Source organism: Tamandua tetradactyla, chromosome 18 (assembly GCF_023851605.1).
Source record: "Tamandua tetradactyla isolate mTamTet1 chromosome 18, mTamTet1.pri, whole genome shotgun sequence".
Lineage (NCBI taxonomy): Eukaryota > Metazoa > Chordata > Mammalia > Pilosa > Myrmecophagidae > Tamandua > Tamandua tetradactyla.
The window spans coordinates 27,144,329-27,170,584 of record NC_135344.1 but is presented as its reverse complement, the minus strand read 5'-3'; the positions used below and the strand labels follow the sequence as shown (position 1 = coordinate 27,170,584).

Below are 26,256 nucleotides of genomic sequence, written 5' to 3'. Positions count from 1 at the left end.
GACATTGTTAAATGTCCCTGGGGCAGCAAAACCTTTCCTGATTGAGAATTATGGGACTAAGGCTTTACGTTACAGAAAAAAAATAAAAGGCAACAGAACTTTCTTTATATTAGAATTCCAGACTCAGGACTATTTATGACAATTTCCATGGTGTAAAGGCCATGCCCACACCATGCCAGACAGCAAGGACTCCATCCTATTTTTAAAAAGAACTCTGCCGGGTCATTCTGAACTTAAAATCTCCAACAACCTGTTCCAAGGCTTAGCCACAAACTCCATTCCTCTGACTGGTTTTTATGTGTTGCCTGTAACATAGTAGAGATTAGTATAGTAGATTCTGTTGTAGAGGCTGAAACTGTAAGGGGAATTTAAGAATTAAAATTGACAATTGCTACTGAAATACGTGGATTTTAAGCTTTATAAATTATACTATATTATAACGTGGTATAAAGTGACAGAGGCAATAATGTTTCTAAAACGCTTTACCTTTAGAGATAATACTAACTTGGTCAAATTATACCCAAAATAATCCAAGGAAAGCTCTTCTTTTTCTTTCCCCAAATTCTCTTTGTGTCTGGTAGAGGACTGGTCAAAAGCTACAGATTAAAATTAAATGAACTACCATTATTTTTGAGTGAAAGGACACTAACTCCTGTATATTCAAATTAGTTTCCATCAGTTTCAGATTCTTAACAGTCATTTCAATGAGAGATTTCTGGATGGTTAAATACTGAAATCACAATGATTACTAGATAAAATAATTCAATAGTTTTTTTATCAGTGAGAAAATTCATTAGGAAACATTGACAAAGACCTTATTCCTTTATCCTTTAAAACAAAAACCCTAGAATTTTCTTACTGATCATATAAAGATATAACCCTGTGTTTTGTGACGGGCAGTGATTCTCCAATAATGGCTTTGGATGCAACATATTGGGTTAGTCCATCAAAATGATCTTGTTTTCTAGTGCATAACACTGTTTTGGTTCGACAAAACTTTTCCTAAATGGGATATCATTGGTTTCCTTTTTGAAATCATACTTCTTGTACATTTAAATACATTTTAAAGATCCCCCCCCCCATCCCCATGTAGTGAAGTTGGTTGGGATAAAATCAAATCATTGAACTGAAAATTGTGAAACCTATGACAGGAAAAAAAAAAAAGGGATAAAGATAGGAGGTGAGAAAAAACAAAAATAAAAGGGTAACTCTTAAAAGAACCAAAATTCAAACATATTAGTATAGAACCAAAAATCTTTTATTTGTTATAAAAACTCCCCTTATCCACAGGACAAATGAGACCCTAGAGAAGTGAAAAATGATAGTGGAGAAACAAAAATGTTAAGTAAAAAGAAACTTGAGTATAATAATAGTTGATACTTCTCTAAGCTTTCATTCTAATACTTCCAAGTGGAATGTGGGATTAGAAAGTGCTGAGAAAAGAAAACCTGAGTGTAATTACACCAAAATTGTGCTAAAATTTGGGATAGTGTGTGATTTATACATTCAAATTTAGGAGACATACAAAAAAGGTCAAGTCCATCTCTTATAATTTGTCTCAGGAACAGACAGGCTAACTGACCACTGAGCATGTCTTCACTGCTGTGTTTTCAAGGATATTAGAAATCTTTTGGCTGTCAGAGTACGATGTAAGTTATATTTTCTTTATCTGTAGTATTTCTTATATAAGAACAGAGAAAGAAACATAAATATGGGAATTAGAAGAAGAAAAAGGATCCAATTGAAAGGTGAGAAGTAGTGATATAAGTATCACTAAAGACTAAGATTTGCGGTTCAGAAAGGTTTTGGTTAGATTACTGCACAAGGGACTCAAGTCCCATCTTTCTGCATCCCAAACCTAACTCATGATCTAGAAATACTCATTCCTCCAATTAATGACAGACATAAATCCATAAGTGGATTCTGGGTTATGGACATTTCTGAGGCTAGAAAAAAGTCAGATGAGTCTCTTCCTCAGGGATAAAGAGATATACTAGGATGGATGAGTACAGGTGATAGGCAGAGTGGAAATAAAATAGGTTATTCACTTTTAGTAAGAAAACATTCCACAGAACAGCACTCTTCAACTGAACTGAAGCAACACAGGTAAAGGGAGGGATGGGAGGGTGTGTGGAATTAAAGCTAATATACCGAAAACTGGGAATCTGATCTACACAGCAACTCCATGGTTGCTGTTACTGATGGGAGTATGTAGAAAAATGACCGCTTTCCCTCAAGTGCGTCCTGACCAGTTAAAGCTGTCACTAGCAACACACTAGGGATTAGAAACGTCCATGTGTAGTACAGGCATCTCATTCCATATCACGTACTCTCAAAGTGCACTGGCCGTCATCTGTCCCCTGCAGTATTTCCTTCAAAACTAAAGATAGATAAAAAGGACAGGGAGCAGCCATAACCAAAATTCTGCAACTCAAATTTATGTGTCAAAGGAAGTTGTGCTATAATATAGAAAGCACAAAACAAAACACAATCAACAGAACAATGAAAAAAGAATCTGGAAGGGTTTATAAAGGTGATCTGATTCGGTTAAGTCTTAAATCACAGAAACAATAAAACTGTAAAAATTATGGGGGGGTTCTTTTTTGCACACATTTATAGAGACCTCATGCACATGCATGTACAGACAGAGGATGGGATTTAATAAACTGTTTTTGTCAGCTCTATGACCATGTAATTCTGCCTTACCAAACGTTCGTGTGGATGCAGGCTGCAGTAGCTGCTAGACTGTGGAAGGTGAGAAGAATTGCCCAGCATTCCTCCGTAGCCAGGCTGATTCATTCCACTGGAGGAGCTCCAAGGGTCACTGCTGTGATGGCCATCTGCAAAAGACAAAGAGAATCGTGACTTCTGTGGCATTCAGCCTTGCCTTCTAGAATAGGGTTTTTTCATATTCCTAAAAAAGACTGCCTGTTGTGTATTCATCTTTGCATTGTTTGGCTGATTACATCAGACGACAGTCATTTTTTTCCCAACTGGCTCTATATTGTCAAACAAATAGAAACATTTAACATAGTTAAAATGTTCTTAGTAAAAATTCAATTAGATGAGAACAACAGAGACCATGTCTACAAAGAATTATGTCAAGTCAGCAAGGTAACCAATGACAAAGGAAACATTTCTTACAAGTTCCCAATCTATTTTTCTAAGATTAACAACTAAAAAGTTAAATTGTTCCTAAACTTTTGAGTTTTGAGTGAAAATAAAATAAATGAGACATTACAGAGTTGGCCAGTTTACAACTGTCAAAAGCATATAAAGAAGTAATAAAAAAAAAATCACCTCACACTTAAAAGGTTGGCTTTCATTTTTGTAACCTACACAGTAGATAGAAATAAAGTTGGAATTACTAAGTGGTATGCAGGGAAGGGAATCTCAAATATGAAGCTTTTAGTTTGTTTTTATTGGTTACTGATATATAACTATCTTAAACCTTAAGTAATAATTCAAAGAGAACATACATATCATATGATACATAGTATGTTACAATTTTTAGAGTCTCTGGATGTTATAAAATTATTGGAAAATTATATGAAAGATTTCTGCAAGCCTACTCTTCACCTTTTGTTAATACGATATTAAAAATATTCCTACAGTTTTTTTCAATCCTTAGACCTAGTGGCTGAGAGGTTACCATTTGAAATTGTTATTTGGGTTTGGGCTTCTCAAACTTGGGGAAAAAACAATCTATGTTCCTTCTGAAGTCACTCACTTTTTTCTTCTTTCAATAGTTTAGCAAAGATTATTGAGTGGCAGCTATACACCAAGCCATAGGCTGGGTGTTAAATGTACAGCAGGTATTGCTTCCTTGGAAATAAGATTATTTTTATCATTAACATTTTATTTAATAAAGGCCTTTTTTACAAAATTTCAAGAATAGGTAAGTTAAATCTGACACTTTATTTCACAAACCTCTTTTTCACTGAGTTTCTAAATCAGGATGTTAGAATTAAAAAAAAAAAACTGGAATATTTTCAGAACAGGGAAGCATAATTTGTAGATTTCTTTCTTTAAAAACCCGGCAAGCAAAATCATGTCTGTGATTTTGACAACTTAAGAGTTTTAACTTGAAGATGGAAATTGAAGATAAAAATAAGAGGCCACAGTAGTGAGTTTAAAATATGCTCCAGACAGTCTCTGAATATCTTCACCTTAATTGCATATTGTTTCAAGACCTAAATTCTCAGGGCACTGAAAGAAGCCAGCGTGAAGGATGCCTATGACTCGGTTTTCACCACTGTTTCTGCAGTCAATATTCACAACACAAGGACTTAAAAAATATTGTCCACGTTCTCTGTATTTATTTAGCCTTTAGATTCTAGAAGTTAGATGTCACCTCAAATTCAAATAAGACCATTGAGATTTTAAATAGATGGTGTATATAGCAAATATATTGAGAACATATATTACTCAACAAGAGTCTCCTGAAACACTGTGACAATGTGATGCACTATACGGCAATACATTTGGGATTTGTTAACAAAGAATACTCTATTCAATGCAGACATAAAAATACACATTTTACATAAATTATGCTTTTCATAGTAAATTAATATTTATCACATCCCTATGATCTTGGCATAATGTTGTTTTGAAAGAATAGAATTAGACATGTGTAAATTAATTGTGCTCGTCATAAATGTCAACTCAAATATTTTTTTCTTTTTGGGGATTCATAAACAGAAAAGCAAATGTGTTCCCCCATGTTTTGCCTAGTCTATTTTGGACAAGCCTCTATTGCTTTTTTAATCTACCTGGTCTCCCTTGCAGCACACATAATTCAAGTAGCCATCTTCCTGCAGGCAGACAGAATAAGTCTATCCTTATGTCAATTTTCTCAATGAAGAGCTTTTTCTAGGAATGAATCCTTGAGTTGACAACCTTGATAAGCTCTAGTCACACAGTTTTTCCTACTGCTCATAAAAAAGGGGAGCTGCTGTGGTGGCTGCTGTTTATGACTGAAAGTGATCAGCCCTTTGCCATGGCACAGAATGTACCCGGGTGACATACCTGCTGTGTCCCATAGAGGGTTATACCTAGGACAGGTCACAATGATAAGGACTGTTGTGAACATGAATTTCATTATGTGTGGAACAAATTCTGCCTATTCCTAAAGGACCAATATGATTCCATCTCATAGACTTCCCATGGAAATTCACATGTGAACTAATGACCCCAAAGAGTTAACACTCAGAAGGGAACAAAAATAGATTCCTTTGGTCAGAAGGATTATGAGTGTGTCCACTGTGATCTACAAAGGATACCAAACGGCGCCTGTGGTACTCAGTGTACACTCCTCTTCCTGTGACACAGCCCTTCCTACAGTATCACAAAGAAGGAAATCCAATAGCACATTGCCAAGGCACGTTCAAACAGGCTTTTAAACCCAGGCAGAAAGAGTTAACATTCTGCATAAAGGGGGAGTTCTTGGTGACTTCCACATTTAAATTTCTGGCTATTAATTTGGTAACAAGATCATTACTTTTCAAAAATAGATGCCATGGGCATATTAAGGATGGAGCCCTTGGCTGTACCATCTGAACATCGCTGCTGTCATTTCGACCATCTCAGTTTTTTGTCAAGCAGCAGAAAGGTAGGACTGGTAGGACTATAAGCTCTGGGGTCACACATCTATCCCCACTTAATGACAGAGGACAATCAAAAGAATATATATATAATTTACTATATTTGCCCTTAAAAAAATTGGATTTTTTATCCCAAATCATTCAGCATGTTGGGAAAATGCTTTTGTTGTGTAATGAATTAACACATTTTTCAGACAGACCATTTCATCTTAAATAGGACTCATGCATAAATTGGTACATGGCTGAAATTTTTCTGTAAGATTATATATATGGATGATTTGTTTCCTTTGGCTAAGTCCAGGATGATTAAAACACATGGAGCCAGAAAACTTTTAAACACACATCCCATTCTTAGGAATGGTGAAGAAGATGAAACGATGAATCATGGAAGACCAGAACCAAGCAGCACCTATTCTATGTGAAGCAGATCAGTCTAATCTTAACTCATCATTGCTCAAATGGCTTTAATTTAATAAAATGTCTTAAAGCTTTAATTAGTTAATTTATTTTTAATGAATTCAATTTCTAAGAAGTGTGCCCTCCAACATTCTACACTTGCCTAGTATTTGATCTTGGGTACTGCTTCAGCAGTATTTTGCCACATATATTACATTACAAGACCTAGGAAAAACTCAGTCCAGTGGGTTTCCCCTTAGAAGAAGAAGCATCTTACCTTGCATGAAGAAGGAGCTAGGGAAAGTGCTGGCTGCTGGTTTTGAGGAAGGATAACCTGGCGAGTCCCTATTGTAGTCGGCAGTACTTGCTGATGGGGCATAAACCTGAGGAAGAAGAACTAATTTAGTTTTGTTTTCTGCATGGACCAGAATACCTTGAGGAATTTTACTTTATAAGAAGCAGGGGGAAAAAAGCTAAATTTCTATCATGTCCAGTCTAAACTTGATCAAACCCTAGAGATACTGTGCTTTTTAGAATACAAAACAACAACAACAAGAACTACTCAATATATCTGCACAAATGGGAAATAAGCACGTATGCCGTTTACCAGTCACACAAGAGTACTGCAAACCACGTTCTGTTGCCGATACACTGCACGATACCCAGGGTGGTCCTGGAAGTATAAGCATACTCAAAAACAAACAAACAAAATGGATGGCCCTTGAGCATGTGCAGGGTAAAAATGGAAGCATATCGATCAAGCCTCTCCCTTTTACTCTCCCCCTTTTGGTTTAAAAATTCACTTTTACAGAGAGAGGAGAGAAAAGTGAAAAAAAGAAAAAAATGAACTATCCAGGCCACATAAAATAATTAATATATATCTTGGGTTATTAAATTCCCTCATTGTCAGCTTTTTGCAGAGAATCATGAAAAAGGCCATTAAAAGGCCAGATCTACTTAAGACCACCAAAAATCAGTGTGTGTACAAGAGGGGTAACCCTCTTTTTTTTAGTGCTAATGATATTTGTATGAGCAATAAACTTAAAAAGTGTACCAAAACCCCAATTTACTTATATTTGTATACTAATAATAGTCATGAGGACTTGGGGGACCAGTTCTTTATAAAAATAGCCTGCTCATTTTCTTGTTTATGTTTCATTTTAAACAGGACAGCATACTAGAAAAGCATAAATTCATAAGGTACAGTTTAACTTTAATTGGTTTTCCCCCTTGCCTTTTCTGCTAAATATAATTTTTTTAATCCCCATTTTCGTTTGCTCCAAAAGTTCCTCTCTCCAGATGGTCGGAAAGACTGAAACACTGTCATCCTCTTGATGAAAATGGATACCTTCCTGCCTCCATTTTGAAGCAGGCAGCAGCTCACAAAATTGGCAGTGAGCCTACAATGATATTCACAGGTCACAGTAAAAAGAAAGAGAAATTCACCAACAAAAAGGCAACTGCAAGGTTACCAAAAAATAACTATACCTCCCCCCCTTTTTTACAGCACACATCGAATAAACACCCTAAGAAAAATTATATAATTGCTCTCAGAACACCATGAATCACAAACTAAGCATTAATACAAGGTTTAGGATTTCACAAAGGATAAGTCCACAGAGACAGATGTGGGGAAATATGCATACACATACGCACAGACATACATCAAATAAATGCTACATATGCCCCCCCATTGCCCTTGAAATTTGAAAGGTCCCGGAGATTAAACAAAACAAAAACAAACCAGAAAAAAACCCTTTCGCTCTTTAGAAAACAAGGATTTTTCTAAGTCATGGAGGGATATAAGCCCAATATTTCTTGGGATTTTATTTTTTACTTTTCTTCACATCTTTAAATGCATAAACAGCGATTTGCTTCTGAGCTCACTATTTCCACAGGACTTACAATAAAGGAAAAGATGTTTTGCAAGATCCTCTGTATCTTTTTAAGGAACAAAGAATAAAACTTAAGCCAGAAATCCAAAAACAAATCAATATCCTAAGCACTGTTAAGCAAAACTCAGTATTTTCCTGAGACCTATACAACTAACAGACCGTTTGGGAAACATTGCCAAATATATTTAGAGAAGTACTTGGGAGTAAGCTAAAAAGATGAAGGAAACCATCATCTTCAAGGAAAAGGAGAAATTGAAAATTAATATTATCTCAATTCTAATGAGAGAATGATCATGATACCACTACAATATATCTAATGTGCTATTAACCTGGCAGCTACTTGGTCTGTCAATATTAATACAAGCTAATATATATTATCAGCAAATTTCAGATATAAACATATTTACTATAAAATTCAAAATAAACTCTGATGCACATTATTAAATCACCTTATTGTTAATTCAAATAAATTCTTTTAAGAGAATAGTTCAGTTTTAATTACATAATCTAAATCATTATATTCAAACATGGATACCACGTCTGCACCAGTGAATGACACCTAACAAAATTCACCTTTGTTTTATGCTTTGGGCAGAAATATTTGAAATTTATTTTGGGAGATAAAAACATGAAATGCTAACATGAAACAGACTATTTATAGATTTTTTTAAAGGCAATTTCTGCATAGTTTCTGTATCTTTATCTTAATTTACAGATCAGGTACAATGTTATATCCCTTTCATCTATATTATTCATCTTTCCCACTTCAAAGCTGTTTTTTTAAGTTAAGCTCTCCCTTTTGTTTATTTAAGTAAATATTATATATAACAATACTTTTTTAATTTAGAAGAAATGAGGATATTTAATAATGGAATAGTCTAAGCAATTTTCTCTTTTATATATTGTTATATATTTTTCACCATTTGACAGTTTCTTTTAAAATGGTGGTGGAAGAATAGATGATGTTTATGAAAACAGAGTGATCATTATTTTCATACTTCAGTTTATCTTTAATGTTTTCATCTTTAATGACCTGAATGACTAGAGACTTACTTGCTTTGTTTTTATTTATGGGGGATGTATGGTCCGGGAATTGAACCCAGGTCTCCCGTGTATAAGGCAAGCATTCTTATACAATGAACTACCCGTGTACTGCTTTGTTTTTTCACTTCAGTCAACTCTTCTCCAATTTCTCAACCAAAGCCTTCAAAATATGGGTATTTAAATACATCTTTAAATTCAGTATGGAAAGCTCTCATTCATTTTTAATACTCTTCTATGTATACAGACAACTAACATTTGTTAAATAAAATACTTTTGTGTAATTAATATAACAGCAAACATTCCAGTTTTTATCAAACAGTTGGAATTGTTTTAATGAATAACATCAGAAAAACAATCCTGTCAAAAATGAAATAAAAATCTCTAACTATAGTACAACATATTGAAGTGATCCTAATGATGAAATATGAGGAAAGTCTAATGGGAAATAAAAATCTAAACTTAAGCTTTTCTCCAATAAGGTGGCTTAGATCAAGGTGACAGGTGGTATTCTGAATCTTCCCACAAGTGTGACTAAATAAGTGTGAAATTTTTGTTGCCAAATTTGTGGCCGAAGCTCACAGACCACAGCTCTTTTACTGAATTATTTGAATAAATGCTTCATGGAAGACTAGCAAAATATACTGACTTCGAAGTTAGCATTACTATCTTTTCTTCTCCCAGTCCTGCAACCGAAAAAAAAAAAATCACACATAGAAATTTTCAGTTTTAAAGTTCTCTACATAACACTGAACCTGAACTGATGAAAAGCAAAAATGTTTTCATTTTACATATTTAATTTTTTTGGCAATTCAAGGAGTATAATTAGAGTACATTACTTCTTCCATCCAATGTTCCTGACTCTCATTTTACCATCATCAAAAAATCAAGAATATGCTAAGTTCTTCTAAATAGAGTGCCTCTGCCTGTTAGAAAAGATGTACGCAAACCAACAAACAAAACAAAAGAAGTATGCCCATACTCCTTCCTCCTGAAGCTCTCATTTTTGTATCAGTTTCACTTTTGGAGATTTAAAAAAAAAAAAAGATCATTGGCTTTATACTACTTGGGGAATAAGGTTTGTGTTGGAAGCTTCATAAATATTATCGGCAGCATTAACCTCACAAGGTGGATATTATGAGTAGCATCGTCCCCATTAAACAGGGCTGAAGCCTGGCAGAACAGTCAATGGACTGGCCCAGACTGGCTAGGGTCCGACTGCAGGCAGCTCCACCACTGATTAGCTAAGTAACCTTGGACCTGATAGCTTTATCCTTTCATGTCTTCAGATTCCTACCTGTGAAATGGGAATGACAATGCCTTTCATGTGAAGGTCTTCTGAGGATCCAGCGGTATAATGTATGTAAAGCAACCAGAACGATACTTGGCATATACTAAGCATGCAAATGTTGTGCTGCTATTGTTTTTATTTATTTAGACAAGTGTGACTCAGGAAGTTTAAGCCACCTTTCCATATTAAAAATTTTTCAAGTGGCAAAGCAATGATTTGAACTGGTCTTCAAAGTCTATGTTCTTTCCATTAAAAAACAATTCCTTGGGCAGGCAACGGTGGTTCAATGGCAGAGTTCTTGCCTGCCATGTCGGAGACCCGGGTTTGCTTCCTGGTGCCTTGTCATGCAAAAAAAAAAAAAAAGAAAAAGAAGAAGAAAAAAACAACAACAAACAATTCCTTGCCATTAAAAGGCAAAAGAGAAGGGTAGGCCATAGCAGCTCAGCAGGCAGAGTTTTCACCTGCCATGATATGCTGGAGACCCAGGTTTGTTTCCCTGTGACTGTTCATATGTAAAAAGAAAAGATATTTGTAACTATCAACATGAGGCTATACTTTGGTCATAATTTATAAAAATATTCTTGTGGGGTCTGATAATTACTTTTTATAAAAATAAAATGTGATAAGGCATGTGGCATGTATATGGTGAAACCAAGTTCACATTACTGCAAACTTCAGGAAGTGAGAACTGAGCTGTGTAGGGCTGGATGGCAGCTACTGGGGTGCACCCTGAACATTACTACCCCTTTGTGATGGTGCAGGTCCCATCTGAGTATACAGCTTACAAGAGAACTGGTTCTGAATAACTGAAATATTAGAATCGAGGCCTTCAGACCTCACAGAGAGCTTCACAGGCTCTTAATGAGTAGAAACAGCAAAGCAAAATTATGCACAGATGCTGAAGCGCTAGCTAGCTCAATCAGTAGCTGAGACCTTAGGGTACTTCACAATATCCTAAGCTGTGACAGTTAAATCCTCAAATGCTAAGGGTTTATTTATCATGTGCCACTGATGTTCAAAGACTTGGTCATATGCTTTGATGCTTCCCAGCATCTAACAGGGAAATATGTTGCAGGTGATCAGCTCACTATTCAGGTACCTGGGCTGCACATCAGAAGGACCCTTTAGGCTGCTACAATAGTTTTTAATGGCTCAGGGGCATTGTTGCCTCCACATTCAGAAAAGTTAAAATGGACACTGTAATTGCTCTGTGAACAAGTTAAAGGTATCTTGTTAGCTGGTCCAGGAAGGGGGAGGTTGAGGAGGGAGGGGTGCAGATGTATGTATGAGAGACAGCCTTCAGAAAGTAGGTAAACAGATTTGGCAGGGAAGGAAAATTACCCATCTTTGGAGTCAGACCAACTGGGTTCAAATTCTAGTTCTCACAATTAATTGTGAGGGAATAGCAAAGCAACTGATTTCTCAGAGACTTAAGTTTACCCATTTATCAAATGGAGCTATTACCTTTCAGGGCTGCTATGAGGATTAGAGATAATCTATATCAAACATTATCCCTAGTATGCTGCAGATACTCAATAAATGGCACTATTACATATGTCTTTGAAGAACTATTCATTGCTTGTAATCATTTTTAACAAGGTGTTTTCGCATGGTGCTGGCCAATATGCTAACTATAGTAATATGTGGCTATTTGGATTGAAATTAATTAAAATGAAAGAAAATTAAATATTCAGTTCTTTGGCTGCACTAGCCACATTCCAAGTGCTCAAAAGCCACTCATGGCTACAGGCTACCATACTGGATGGCATCCATATAGAACATCCCCCCATCACAGAAAATTCTACTGGACAGAGTTGGCCTCAAGTCATGCCTGTGGGCGAGGAATCCTACTAGATCACGTGGCCCCGGCCTCTCCTAGGACAGTTATGACAATAATGTGAGCTCATTTCCCTTCAGATTGGGAAAGCAGGAATTCTTCTCTTGGACTAGTGGGTAAGGCAAGTTCTAAGTATCCACAGTACCTGTCACATAGCTGGCTTTCAATAAATGATTTTATTGGGTTAGAGGACATTTAGGTTTTTGATTTACTTATTATTTTTATAGTCTTATACTATTACATCTTTCTTAGAGTTCTTTTTTTTTTATTAATTAAAAAGAGAATTAACAAAACAATTAGAAATCATTCCAATCTACATGTACAATCAGTAATTCTTAATAACATCACATAGTTGCATATTCATCATTTCTTAGTACATTTGCATCGATTTAGAAAAAGAAATAAAAAGACAACAGAATAAGAATTAAAACAATAATAGAAAGAAAAAAAAACAAAAAAAACAAAAACAAAAAACCTATACCTCACATGCAGCTTCATTCAGTGTTTTAACATAATTGTATTACAATTGGGTAGTATTGTGCTGTCCATTTCTGAGTTTTTATATCCAGTCCCGTTGTACAGTCTGTATCCCTTCATCTCCAATTATCCCTTCTCTTTTTTTTTTTTTAATTAACGGAAAAAAAGAAATTAACCCAACATTTAGAGATCATACCATTCTACACATGCAATCATTAATTCTTAACATCATCACATAGATGCATGATCATCATTTCTTAGTACATTTGCATTGGTTTAGAAGAACTAGCAACATAACCGAAAAAGATATAGAATGTTAATATAGAGAAAAAAATAAAAGTAATAATAGTAAAATCAAAACAAAACAAAACAAAACAAAACAAAAACCTATAGCTCAGATGCAGCTTCATTCAGTGTTTTAACATGATTACTTTACAATTAGGTATTATTGTGCTGTCCATTTTTGAGTTTTTGTATCTAGTCCTGTTGCACAGTCTGTATCCCTTCAGCTTCAATTACCCATTGTCTTACCCTGTTTCTAACTCCTGCTGAACTCTGTTACCAATGACATATTTCAAGTTTAGAGTTCTTTTTTATATCCATCTGCCAAAATGCTTGAAAGTTGTACCAAAAGGTTGGTACATGAGGAAAGAATATCTGTGACCCCATGTTTCTGAATAAGTAAAAATAAGAAACTGTTAAAGTTGCAATTTAGTTCTTTGACCCTAGTGTCTCTAACAAAGGAATTACAATTAGATATGGTGTGATTATTTTTTTACATAATAAAAGTTGAGTTTTTAAACTTTTTCTGATCTTCTTTTTCACATTATTGAAAATTGAGTCCCTCAGTCTACTACCTCTTTATAGTCTGTCCTTCTTTTTCTTTCTTTTTTTTTTTAAATGTTTTTATCCTTCTTCGGATGCTCCTTTCTCTTTTCATATTACATCTCCAACCTCCTGCCCTCTGTCCTGCCTCTCGGCATATTATTTATTTACTTATTTATTTTTAAATTTTCATTTAAAAATCAATTAACATACAAATGCAATCAATGGCTCACAATATCATCACATAGCTGTATATTCATCACCATGATCATTTCTCAGAACATTTACATCACTCCAGAAAAAAAAATAAAAAGAAAAAAGAACAAACTCATACATACCATACCCCTTATCCCTTTCTCTCATTGGCCACTTGTATTTCCCTCTACCCAATTTATTTTAACATTTGTTCCCCCTATTATGTATTTATTTTTAATCCATATTTTTTACTCATCTGTCCATACTGTAGATAAAAAGAATGTTAGAACAAGGTTTTCACAATCACACAATCACTTGTGAAAGCTACATCATTCTACAATCATCTTAAGGAAATATGGCTACTGGAACACAGCTCTACAGTTTCAGGCACTTCCCTCTAGCCTCTCTAATACACCTTAAACTAAACAGCAGTTATCTATATAATACGTAAGAATAACTTTCAGGATAACTTCTTGACTCTATTTGAAACTCTCAGTCGCTGACATTTTATTTGTCTCATTTCTCTCTTCCCCTTTCTGTCGAGAAGGTTTTCTCAATCCCTTGATGCTGAGTCCCAGCTCGTTCTAGGATTTCTGTCCCATGCTTCTTGGCATCATATTTTTAAAGCTCAAATAAATTCAGCCTCATTTTACAAATAAGCAAAAAGAACTTGGGTTAAAGGACTTACCCAAGGACCTGGACAGAGTTCAGAGCTCCTGACTTCTCACCCAGGCCTCTTGGTACTTTCCCTGCTAAAGTTCTTTCTAATTCTTTAACTTAAAGATACTAATGGACAATAGGATGGCATGAAAAGTTAATAAACAGATTCAAGTAACACAGTTGAGTAACACAGTAATATTTAAAGGCATTTAATAATTCTCGAAGGCATATAATAGTGAGAACAGTCCAAAAGTACAAAAGTCAAAACGAAAAGAAAGGAAAAACACTACAAGAAAAAAAGATCATTCACCTGATATATTCTTCGTGTATGTTGCCAAGTAAAGGAATATTTACTGATGGAAGAAGAATTCTACCTCCCTCCCAAGTGACGGTTAAAAGGCCAATTTGCAATATTACTACATAAATAGGAAATGTGCTTAGAGATAACACATATATAACTTTATGCAGCATGGTAACAAATAGATGGCTAACTAAGGGTTACACATAAATGGAAAATTCCATAGGTGTAGCTGGAATTGTGAAACTTTCACTTCCATCTAAAACATCTGAAGCTTTTTAGGGAATTAGCTGAATAGTTTTAAGAGCCCTACAAAAGCTAATATGAAAAGCTTTATTCCCCAAACTACTTTTACTGGCAGTCTGAAAAAAATTTTATAGTTCATAATTATCTAAAACATGTACAAAATGTATCATTCATGTATATGACATTCATATTTTATTTCCCCTAACCAATGACCATTCTTCTCCCTACCACATTGCTTAAAAAAAACAAACAGGAAAAACAATATGCACATGATCCCCCCCCAAAAGAAATCCCCTAAATATGTAATATATTTGGGACATATATCACTATGAACAAACAGGGATATTCATAGTGATTTGCAAATACATCATCATTGCAAATATCACATACAATTTTTCCTACTCTTCTAGATATCAGCTGACTCTTGATCATTCATTCATGAGTAAATTAAATCTGAAGCTAAATCCTATAAATGAATTTCAGCCAAGAGTTTTATCCTTTACACCCATAAAATTTCCTTTTCCGTGTTAACAAGTAGCAAAATTGTACGAATTTTTATTCCTTTCCTTGTTTGTGTCTGTACGGATCAAACTGTAGAACTGAAAAATTTCAAAAGGCCTCCAAAGAAGGCGATAGGAAGGAGATGCAGGGAACTAAGTGATCTGATACACAACTGGGTAAGAGGTACATGAGCTTGCAGGGATGGAGAGACACCCCCCCGCCACACACACACACACACACAGTGTACTTCCCTATTGGTGCACCCAGCCTGCAGCATCCGCAGGGATGATACAGAAAAAGAAGTGAACTGAATTGATTCTTAAATGTGCACCACTTGTGTGTCAAGCACACCAGGAGCTCCGAAAAACCTGGCATTCTTTTTAGCCAGTGGCTCTACCTTGTCCTTCTCTTCAAATAAAAAGGCCAGGATATTCTTGCTATATAGATGCAGAATGTTTTTCAAATCTCTAAATCAGATTTTAAACTAAGTAAAAATGAGCCCATGTATCATTTGACATTTATAGAGCTTTATAAGAGAGGGAAAAAAAGCCTGCTTCAGTTTAAAAACAACAGTATTAAGACATAACCATTAATCATTTCAGAACAACATTTTAATTTAAATTTGGATAGTGTTCTGTTATTGTGGAAGTATTTTCAATGTGTTATCATTGCAACCCTACGGCAGCAAAACTTCCAGTGTAGGTAGGATTGGGCAAATACTGCAATGGTCTCATAAATGAAGAGTATTTGAGATTTTAAGCTGTTTTCACACATTATCCTTATGTACGCCTACAATCTTCCAAGTGAGGTATGCAGGGAGCTGCCAATGAGAACAAAGAAAAGGAGCAACTATTTATTATAGTTTCCTAGTTCAATTCTTCATTCAGTACTGGAAAAGGACCTGGTCCTAATGTTTGCCAGCCCCAAGCTCTTATTACAGCCAGCAGGTCAAAATGATGACAAGGATAACAATAGCTAACACTTTACTTATAATATGCCAGATACTATTCCAATAAAATTGTACATATACTCATTTTATCTTTACATGAGCCCTACAGTTTTACCATCCCTATTTTACAGGTAAGTAATTTGAGGCACAGAGAGGTGAAGTAACTTGCTAAAAGTCACACAGCTAATTAAAAGCAAAATACAGATTCAAAATCATGCAGTCTTCTTCTAGAGTCTGAGCTCTTAATCATCCCTCTATGGCATTATCTGTTGATAGCTAACTATCTTCTCCAGGGTGCTCATGGACCTTTACCAAAACCCAGCTTTGCAGAGTCCTGGGTCCCATATGCTGCCTGGCCAGTTAGCACGTAAGGGCCCAAGAATGCTGTTTTGCCCAATGAGAAAAACACAAGACGATCTCTGTCAGAGAAGCACAAAGGAGGTTCTTGTGTGCTGCTACAGGAAGAAGGTTCATTCATCTGTCTTCCAGACATGAAGTTGAGGTACTATGTAATAGTACGAGGCAGAGAGAGGTTAAGTAATCTGCTGAGAGTTACTGTGGTGTTCACTGGGGAAACTAGACCTTGGACTAAATACCAGGACACTAAACTGATAAAAAGCTACCATATTATGACTTAAAGCATTAAAATGTGTTACTATATCTGCCATGCAGGAGAACTGGGTTCAATTCCTGGACCATGGACCTACCCTCCAACCTCGCCCCCCCTCAAAAAATAAAATGTGTGAATATATTCATCTATGTGTACTAGCCTTTGACTCCAAATATTTATTTTAATTTTTACACCTGCATTCCCCTTGGTCTTGGCGCTGAGCAGACACTCTGTGTTGCTGTTATTCTCCACGTGGTGAGAATGCATGCCACAGCATAGGTGCCCTGGCCTCAGCTGAGAGCGCCTTAAATTGATTAAGTTACACCTAGCTAAAAGGCTCTCAAAACACTTAACTGCATAAAATTTGGTTCAGGTGAAACCTGACTGCTTCCTGGTTATATTCCTCAGGTTATTTATCACATAGAAATCAGCTTTATCATCAGGCTCAACGGTTGGCACAGAAAAAAGACCATGGATGCTAAGTGCATTACAGCTCTTCAACATGTTCTAAATACCTAAGTTGTTTCCAAACTTTTATTTAACGACTGCTCAGAAATTAAAGGTAATATTAAGAAGAACCTGACTCATCTCTAATTATTATTCGATGTAACTAACTTGTATTTCTATTTAAGCCTACAACAGTGAATTCACGATTGTTAATTATTTCTAAAGTATCATCTCCCATCTTAACAATTTTTTCCTCTTTGTTTTCTTTTTTATCTGTTTCTAACATGTTAGCCACTGTTTCATTAGGAGGTGCTGGAACATCATAAAAACTGTTTGTTATATGTGCCAATACATAGCTTTGTGACCTCTGTTTTATCAGTTAAATGAGGGTAGCAGGCCTTCCAATTGAAAACAAATCCAAGATTCTACAACAAAGAACTAAATTAACTTTAGAGTTACTCCAATGTTGATTATTGTAGTTTCTTCTATACCCTACTGAATACAAAGAAGGCCTGTTAAGGACAGCCAAGCACAGAAACAATATGGTAAAAAAAAAAAAAAAAAGTATCATGAAAAAATATGCAGGTGTGCTTAGGTGTGTGTGTGTGCAAGCATGTAGTACCTGGCACAAAACAGACTCCAACAGTTACTAAGTACATGCATGAATGAAAGAAAAAACACACCACATACAAGATACACATTAAACTAAGAATAACACCGTAACATAGAGAAAGATAAATACTATCAGTTCAGCCAAAATGGGTTTATTATATTTCACTTCTTGACGAAGTGTTTAGGGCTGAGCTTTCTTTAGAAGGTGGATGATGGTCCACAATTATGAACCCAGTGCATAGCTGATGCCTTAAAGCCTGAAGCTAACATCCTTCACTGGATGTTAATAGATGTGCCTTTATAAAAGGGATCTAAGCTAAAATAAGCCTGGGAGCTTTTGAGCTAAACAAACTAATTTCTTCCTAGCAGAGCTTGGCCAAAGCATTTTACTATGAAGGTAAAACCTTGCATCTCTTATAAAAACTCCACAGCCACTAATCCTCTTTTCAACACATCTCCGATCATCTTTTCCCATCTTCAGGAAATGCTTTCAATATCTGTTAACAGTTATCACATCTTGATATGGTGAGTTCTCGGATCTCTTCTGGAAAGTTAATTTTTGGAAAGAATGAAAATAAAATTGAGACAGAAGGAAACACAAAATAAAGCTGATTACTTCATAGTTCTACCTTGCACAGCCGTAAATGTGCAAATAGTATTCCTCCAATCGGGTGTTCTCAGTGCTGGTTTGTACAGAATAAGCACCGACGACCAGAGAGCAATCACTCCTAAGTACACATTCCTTCCCGGAAAACAGGAGGGATCAGAAGAAAGTTGTGTCAGACAAAAGCAGAAAGAGACACTTTTAAGAAGCAAGAATGAAAACACAGGGAGACCACAATTCTAACAAATATTGAAAAGACAAAAGGAATATCAGAGAAACAATTCACAAAAGGGATATGTACTTCCAAAGGTACCTTCTTTGAACTTGAATTTAATAGTATAAAAGGAAATCTGGTAAAATTCTATTATTAATAATTATAAAAGGTCACATCTTCATAGTATTTAAAATTATAAAGAATTTTGGCTTTATTTTATACTCACTTTGGGACAGATTATCTACCCTAGAGGTCAACTATCCCATCCATTTTATAAATAAGGAAACAGAAGCAGTAAAATTATAAATGCCTTCCTTTCCCGGAGGTCGTATGACTGGATGGGAACAGAAGAGGAGTTTTGGACAGTTTGGAGGACAGTTCACTCCAAATCTCAGGTGAGAATTCATAGCACATGATCAGCCATATCCTTCCCAATCATATGGTGTCTAAGAGCTGAAGGCCACATTTTAGTATTAGTGATACTAAATAAATGATATTTACTAATGCTTAAGAGAATTATAGATGAACTCTCTCCTGTGCTTTGAAACATCAAATTTAATTTTGGATGCTTCAACTAGATACCTCCTTCTGCTTACTAAGAGAACTGCTACGATAGTGAGTTGCCAATCTGGGGAAGTTCTCAAAAGGAATCACTGCCCTAGTACACTGTAAAATTATTACCCCTTCCTCTCGTTCATAAAGCTGCAAACAGTACCAATTATCTTTTCTTCTGTCAAAACATATGGCCCTAACTACTTTCAACTGAAAACAAAAGCATGAAATAATTACCAAATGTATGACTCTGTGGCACAGATTGAAATTAAAAATAAGTATGCAAATTGTCAACATCTACGTCCAATCAGCCGCTTGTCTACTCATTCAAATACCCTCTCCACCCTGTCCCTTTCTCCATGCTTAGGGCAAATTTTTAGGTAAAACCAGCTAGTAATATTTCACTAATTTAACTCATAGCAAAACTTCTAGCTAGCACAAGGTTAGATGCTTTTGTGCACTAAAACAAAACAAAACAAAAAAAATCTTAGAGGGCCAGAACTTACATTAGGAAGTAGTTGAGGGATTTAAAAATTACACCAAGCAGCAACTAGAAAATTTATGAAACTGGGTAGTACTTTGTACAAACTGTATACGCATAAGAAATGCAAAGGGATTATCCCAGCAGGATATAGCCATTCAAAGAAAATTTCTGAAAGGATGATGTCTTAGTAAAAAAAGGGAAATAAATTCCTGAATTGGGGCTGGGCAATAGAAGAACCAGTGATCAACAAATAATAACTCATAGCTTCTGCCACATTTAAAATATAATTAAATTGACTATCTCTAATGATTAAATTTAAGATTCTTTTCCATGTGATCTAAATTTTCTTAATTTTAAAGCTGCATATTTTAAAGGTCTGCTATTGGGCTACCTGAAGTATTTTTCTGGAATAAATAGGCTATAAATAAAAATAACAACAGTAATATCTTTAATGATAAAAATTATAGCAAGAAGTGAAATATTTGATAAATAAGTTACTTTGTTGAATAATTTTGAATTTTTAACAGAAAATATAAAATCCATATGACTACTTAATATCAAGATACTGGAAACAGCTTAAAATTCTTGATGCTTATGAAATTAATGAGAAAATGTTATTAAAAGAAGAAACAGCAATTTTACATAAAAGGCTCAGAAATGATTTGTCTTCTTATTTTTTCCTTGATATATTAGTATCTAAGGAAAAATATACAGAAAGGTTAAAAAGTAGGGGATTTTTTTTCCTTTTTTCCAGCTAGAGACAAATTCATTAAAATAGTTCTTTGCTTACATAGTAATGAAGTATTAGGTTCTCTGTCTAGAACATCCTAATCTCTAGATAGATAGATGATAAGATAGAAACGGACGTATTTATATGTATGTCTGTTGTATATGTGTGAAGGCATATTTGTGCATATGATGAAATTAAAGGTTGATATAACAGTACGAGGGGGATGGGGAGTGACAACTTAAGGAGTTTTCTTCTGGGGTGATGGGAATGTTTTGGAATTAGAGGTGGTGGTTGTGAAATATTCTGAATTTACTATTCATGTTACTGAATTGTTCACTTTAAAATGGTTAATTTTAGCTATGTGAACTTCACCTCAATAAAACAAAACAAAAGCATGTGCTATCCTTCAAAAAAAAATATTAATGCAGACTCATCTTTAGGGAGGTGTTTTTCCAATAGTAGGGAGGACTTACCATGAGTAGTCATTATTTCTTAAGCAGTAACTGTTGTCATCAATTGCTATAGGGAAAACTTAGGTAAAAATGAAGCCAAGGGAGAGGAAGCTGAGCTTCTACAGAAATAAAAAGTGCTCTCTCACCAAGACCATTCATAGATCTCTTTGTCAGGGAACCCAATAAACGTTCTACATTCTACCAAGAGAATGACTCTATGGTTCTCTCTCACTGCCAGAATGTCACAAGTGTGTCAATCAGCTATAGATAATGGTCCCTAATAGCTCTAAAGAGCCTATTAGTTATCGCTAAAAACTAACCACAGGTAGGTCATTTAACCTCTCTCCCAATCTTATGTTATTCATTTGGAAAATGTAGATAATAAAATCTGAGATGTGGTACAAATAAAATAATGCACTAAGAAAACACCCTGAGAAAGTATGGTCCTCAAGGGATTTAATTTATATAACATGTCCAGCACTCTTTTAATGCTAAAAACAGTTTTTGATGGTTCTCTTAAGTGGAAAACTTCTTGATATGTGGATAGCTTATTCAGCCCTGTTCTCTAACAAGTAAAATAGGAACGTGTATAGTGGTATAATGTAGAGAGTGATATGGACAAGAAACTTTCAGGACAGAATGAGTTCAATGAGTTTTAATTGCCTATATTTCATCTTTTACATTTCCCCAGCACTTCATTTTACATATCTGTATCTTCTATAAATGATATATGTCTTTCTTCCCATATAATACTGTGTGCTCCTTATGGGCAGAGGTTGTAATTTAGAGCACATCCGATGCAATGGCTTGCTCACAGTAGGTGCCCAATAAAAAGTTATTAAACAAACAAGGGAACGTTTACAAGTAAAAGAGAATGAATTCTTTCCTTCACTTTAACCTACATATCTTTCCTCAGAAACATGTCCTTTAAATCACGAATGGCTTCCTTAGGGTATTGCACATGGGGGTGGCCCTCTGGCCTCATCCCAGGAAGATGACATATAGAGCAAACACAGATGTGAAAGACAGCATCGGACAAGGAGCTTATCCATGCACACATTAAGAATCTCTCTTCCTTGCTATATTTGTACAGATATGTCGGTTTCTGTGTCCAGATTTTAAAAATAAAGATTGCACGAAATTACAACAGTCAGCCTATGATTTTAATTTTCCAAAAAGATTCAGTAACTTAAACACAAATCACAAGTTAAGTCCATGGTACATTGGCCACTCACCTCTAATGGTGAATCCTAAGGTTTCCATCTGAAAATCAGATTGGAATGATGAATGAGGTGGCAAAACATAGGATTCAAGCTCAACCTATACTTACCACTTGAAAAACTCTCCTGTATCTGCCCAACTAATTCCTCCTCTTCTTTCATGGATCTGTTCAAGTCCTATTTCATGTGAACTGATTAGTCTGCAAATGCTCATTTTGCCCTCTGCATGGGTTCTAACCCTGTGTTGCTGTTTTCTGTTTTATATTTATGCCCTTTCCCCAAACATATTATAATTCCTTGTAGAAGAATGGTTCTCACTCTTCTTTCTTCCCATATCTTCTGTCTGGTGAATAAGATGTTAATGCTTATTTCTTGGTGATGATGACGATGATTGAAAAGCATCTTGTGATGTTCATTCCCACATCTTTCCATATCTATTAGGAAAGAGCTCAAAAGCTCTTTGCTGCTGCAGCTAAACATCATTTTTATCCCTCAGCAACATCTTGACACTACTGGTTATTTCCTCCTTCTAGTCAGATCTGCTTTCCTTGGCTTCTACGTGTCTATGCTTTGTGGTATTCGTCTTACTCCTCTGGACTTTTAAATTCAATTGCCTATTGGGCATACCCATTTGAACAGCTCCTATTACACTCAGGATAAACTACTTAACAGAAAATACAAGGCACTTTATGACCTGGCTACTGTTTATCTTTCCAAAAAACATCTCTTAAAATTATCCTTTTGCACTGTGAGCTCCAGCCATTTTGAACTACTTTCAGTTCCTCACATACGCATGCGCTCTCTCTCCTGCTTCCAATTACTACTCCTGCATTTTATCCGCTTAATTCCCATTCAACCTTGAGCCTCATCACCTTCCCCAGGCCAAATGTGGGACAGGTACCTCTCCTAGATTTAACTTTAGCAGTGCATACTCCCTCATCAATGTATTTATCAGACAGCATTGTAGTAATCTGTTTCCTTGTCTATCTCAAATTTGTCTTGTTCAGAGTTATATTCTAGCACTTGACCCATAGTAGGAATTCAACAAATACAAGCAGAATCAAGCGTCTTACCATCATTTGTGTTAGGGAAAGGCACATTTAAATGCTTAAAAAAAAAAAACACAAAAAAACAACTAAATATAACTCCTTAAATAAGAAGGACAAATCTACTGCTTCTCTAAAACTTAAAAATGATAATCTCAAGTGACAGTACTAGTCCAAAGAGCAAATACAGGATTTTGTCCAAGGGCACGTCAATGACAACATTTAGTGGAAACAGCGTCAAGCTCTGGCTGTTTCTGTTTCCTAAGTCTTCTGTGTCCTGCTCCTCTAGTTAAAACCAGATGTGGAGGAACAAGATATCAAAGGAGAGAGGATACAAGGGCTCTAAAGGACTCTGCAATTGTCACAGGATTTAGAAACCCTAGTGTTATCGCTCTTGGGTGCAATGTGGGAAAGAGAAGGAAATTCTACTGCCAGTACATCCACAGAGCTTGGGACTGAACCATGATCTGAGCCTGGCAGTGTAGGATCTGGCTTCTCCTGCCCTGTCAAGAGAAGGTACTATTCATTTTCATTAGTTTTTACCTGTGATGTTTTTTTGGCATTAATTTAATATGTTGTACTGACTTTGGGGCCAGTTTCTCAATAATGATGATTTTCTTCTGTTTTATGCCAGTTACTCCAAGGAGGGCCACATCAATATGACTGTTCCTAAGGTGAAATGACCTATAGTTATTTACTAAAATTGTCTGATGTGAACTAACTGGATGAGAAAATGCTAAAATTTGCATTTCCTTGAAATGTGAAGCTATTTCGAGCTTCCAGTTGAAAAAAAAATTCAAACTGCAAGTAATTAAGTGTGGGGGAGTACACAAAAGGTGGCTCATATTTAGGCACATGGTAAATTGATTTGCCATTGAACTAGGGGGCTAATATTAGGAATGGGTAAGCCAGGCCATGCTTTGTGTTTGTTCAATGTCTCATACTATTTTTCAAACGTCACGGGCTCAGCAAAACCCAAAACACATTTCCTCAGCACTTCTCTCAATTTTTCAACCCATATGTATTTCTAAAGAACTTTAATTCATATGTTTCTGATTTATTTACATGTAAGTCATCAGAACGTTGTTTTGTAGGAACCATTTGATGTCCAGGAAGCCTGTTGAGTCTTTCCTTTGAGGTTTCCCCCCTTAGAATCAGGAAGCCATGATTTGCAAATAGTAAAAACAGAAAAAAGCTCATCAGAATTCCCAGTTTTTTTCCTCAAAGTTCAAATTTTGTTCAAAAGTTAGATCCTGTAAAGTCTGAGTATAATAATACTAAAGTTAGAAGACTTTCTGTTTTCCTGCTCTAATTGATGCTGTTCTTCTTAAAGTTAGTAATGTCTTCCTTGTGGACATAAAAGCACATATTTGCAATGTCTGAGTAACAAGAACAGACCCTAAAGGGAGGGGATGAGCTCTTCAAAGATTAAGTGAATGCACTCTAACATGGTTTCTGGGGCAGGGGGAAGGAGTCCTGGCACCAAGAAAGTCATTATGGCCTCTCCATGAGAGTCCTTCAGAAATGAACAAGACACATTTCACTGGGAATTTTGCGGGTACTCTTTTTACTTAATATATAATTGTCTGATTCAAGTGTGATCTGATGGTTAAGTTTGCTTACACTAAAAATTTTAGAAACTTCATAAAACCATTTTGTAAATATTTCTCCATTTGTGAATAACTATATCCTAAAAAAGAACACTAGTAATTTTTAGGACTTCAAAGGACAGAGTTAGGTCAAGGATTTCTATTATTCAGTCTTTTGACAAAGCAGGTTTTCTTTCTCTTTAATAAGGAATAAGACACTATATATTTTAGGCACACGTGGAAGTGCTTTTCATTTTTTAGCATCATTGGTGTCTACATAAATTCAATCACCTTAAAAGATAATGTAGAAGAATGCAGTACTTTCGAAGACTGGACCAGATTTTACTAGCAGTGGATAGACTATTTTTAAAGGAATTGTATATAAAAAATGTTGCCTCCTCTGTAATCTTTCCTAAATTTCAATTCAATAACCAAATTAATGCTGGGTAAGAAGACAGTCTGTATCTAACACTATCATATATCTTTGTACGCATACAAACCCACATTTCCCATCAGACTATGTCCTATATGAAGGGAAGCAGATTAGGAATCTGAGCAGTGACTGAAAGATTTCTACCTACTCCATCTTTCAAGGCTGAGATATCTCTTTTCCCTAAAACTCTCTTCTATTTTCCTATTTCAAAACAAGAGTGGTGCTATGGCTGAATAGATTCCAAAAGTCTTCTCAAATCAAATATCTCTCCAGCACAGCTGCTGTTAAGTGACCCAATATGTTCCACAACAGGCCCATACACTGTATTATTTTGCTGTGAGTCCCCAATATTTTTATATTACAAGAAAGCAATATGTAAAAAAAAAATCACCAAGTGGACTTCTTAATACACCCCCCTTTGAAAGCAATGAACAGTGGCATGAGCAGCAAGTAGAAATATTATATTTTAAGCTGTCAAACTGAATGGTGATTTAAGATTATATGTATGTGCATTAAAACATCAGTCAGGCAACTAAATAGCCACTGTTCTAATGTGTCACTAAAGCAGATCAACTAATCGCTATTTGCTATGAATTAAAACAAATTTCAGAAGACTAAATTTATTAAATTGTTGGAACATTACCAAATAGCAAAATATAATCATTATCTAGACTGTGAAAAAAAAAAAAGGCAATCATTATATCAGTAACCCAATCTGTATATCAGGTGAAAGCTTGAACAAAGTAAAAAAAGTAGCCTTAGACAAATATCTTAACACAACCAATATCCACTGAAAAAATACAATCAGTTTTCTCTCTAGAATCTATCACACAGATGTTTCCCTTTAATTTAAGTCAACAATTTAAATCTTTAGTTGTTACTATTTAGAGCTAATATAGAAACAGATATAAAATAAATGTTCCAGGTATTATGATATTATGAGGAGATTTCAATAGCTAGCCTTCAACTAATAATTCTTCTCATATTCTTTCCTTTTTTATTTTTAACTTCTGTTTTGGGGGGTGGGATGTGGTTTCTTTTTGGGGGGG

The 26,256-nt window shown here is 35.3% G+C and overlaps 1 protein-coding gene across 33 annotated transcripts in view; it reads right to left on the bottom strand.

Moving 5' to 3' along the window:
* TCF4 (transcription factor 4) overlaps nt 1-26,256 on the bottom strand; it is a 463,737-nt gene that overhangs the window by 50,383 nt on the left and 387,098 nt on the right. For 32 of the 33 annotated variants that reach the window (XM_077135388.1, XM_077135394.1, XM_077135390.1 and 29 more), the window contains 2 exons: nt 6,277-6,382; nt 2,707-2,840 (listed from right to left, as the gene is read on the bottom strand). In XM_077135388.1, coding sequence (XP_076991503.1) covers nt 2,707-2,840; nt 6,277-6,382 — 240 coding nt within the window. Of the gene's footprint in view, nt 1-2,706; nt 2,841-6,276; nt 6,383-20,940; nt 25,580-26,256 lie in introns of those variants that run through there. The other variant, XM_077135416.1, reaches the window with a different exon arrangement.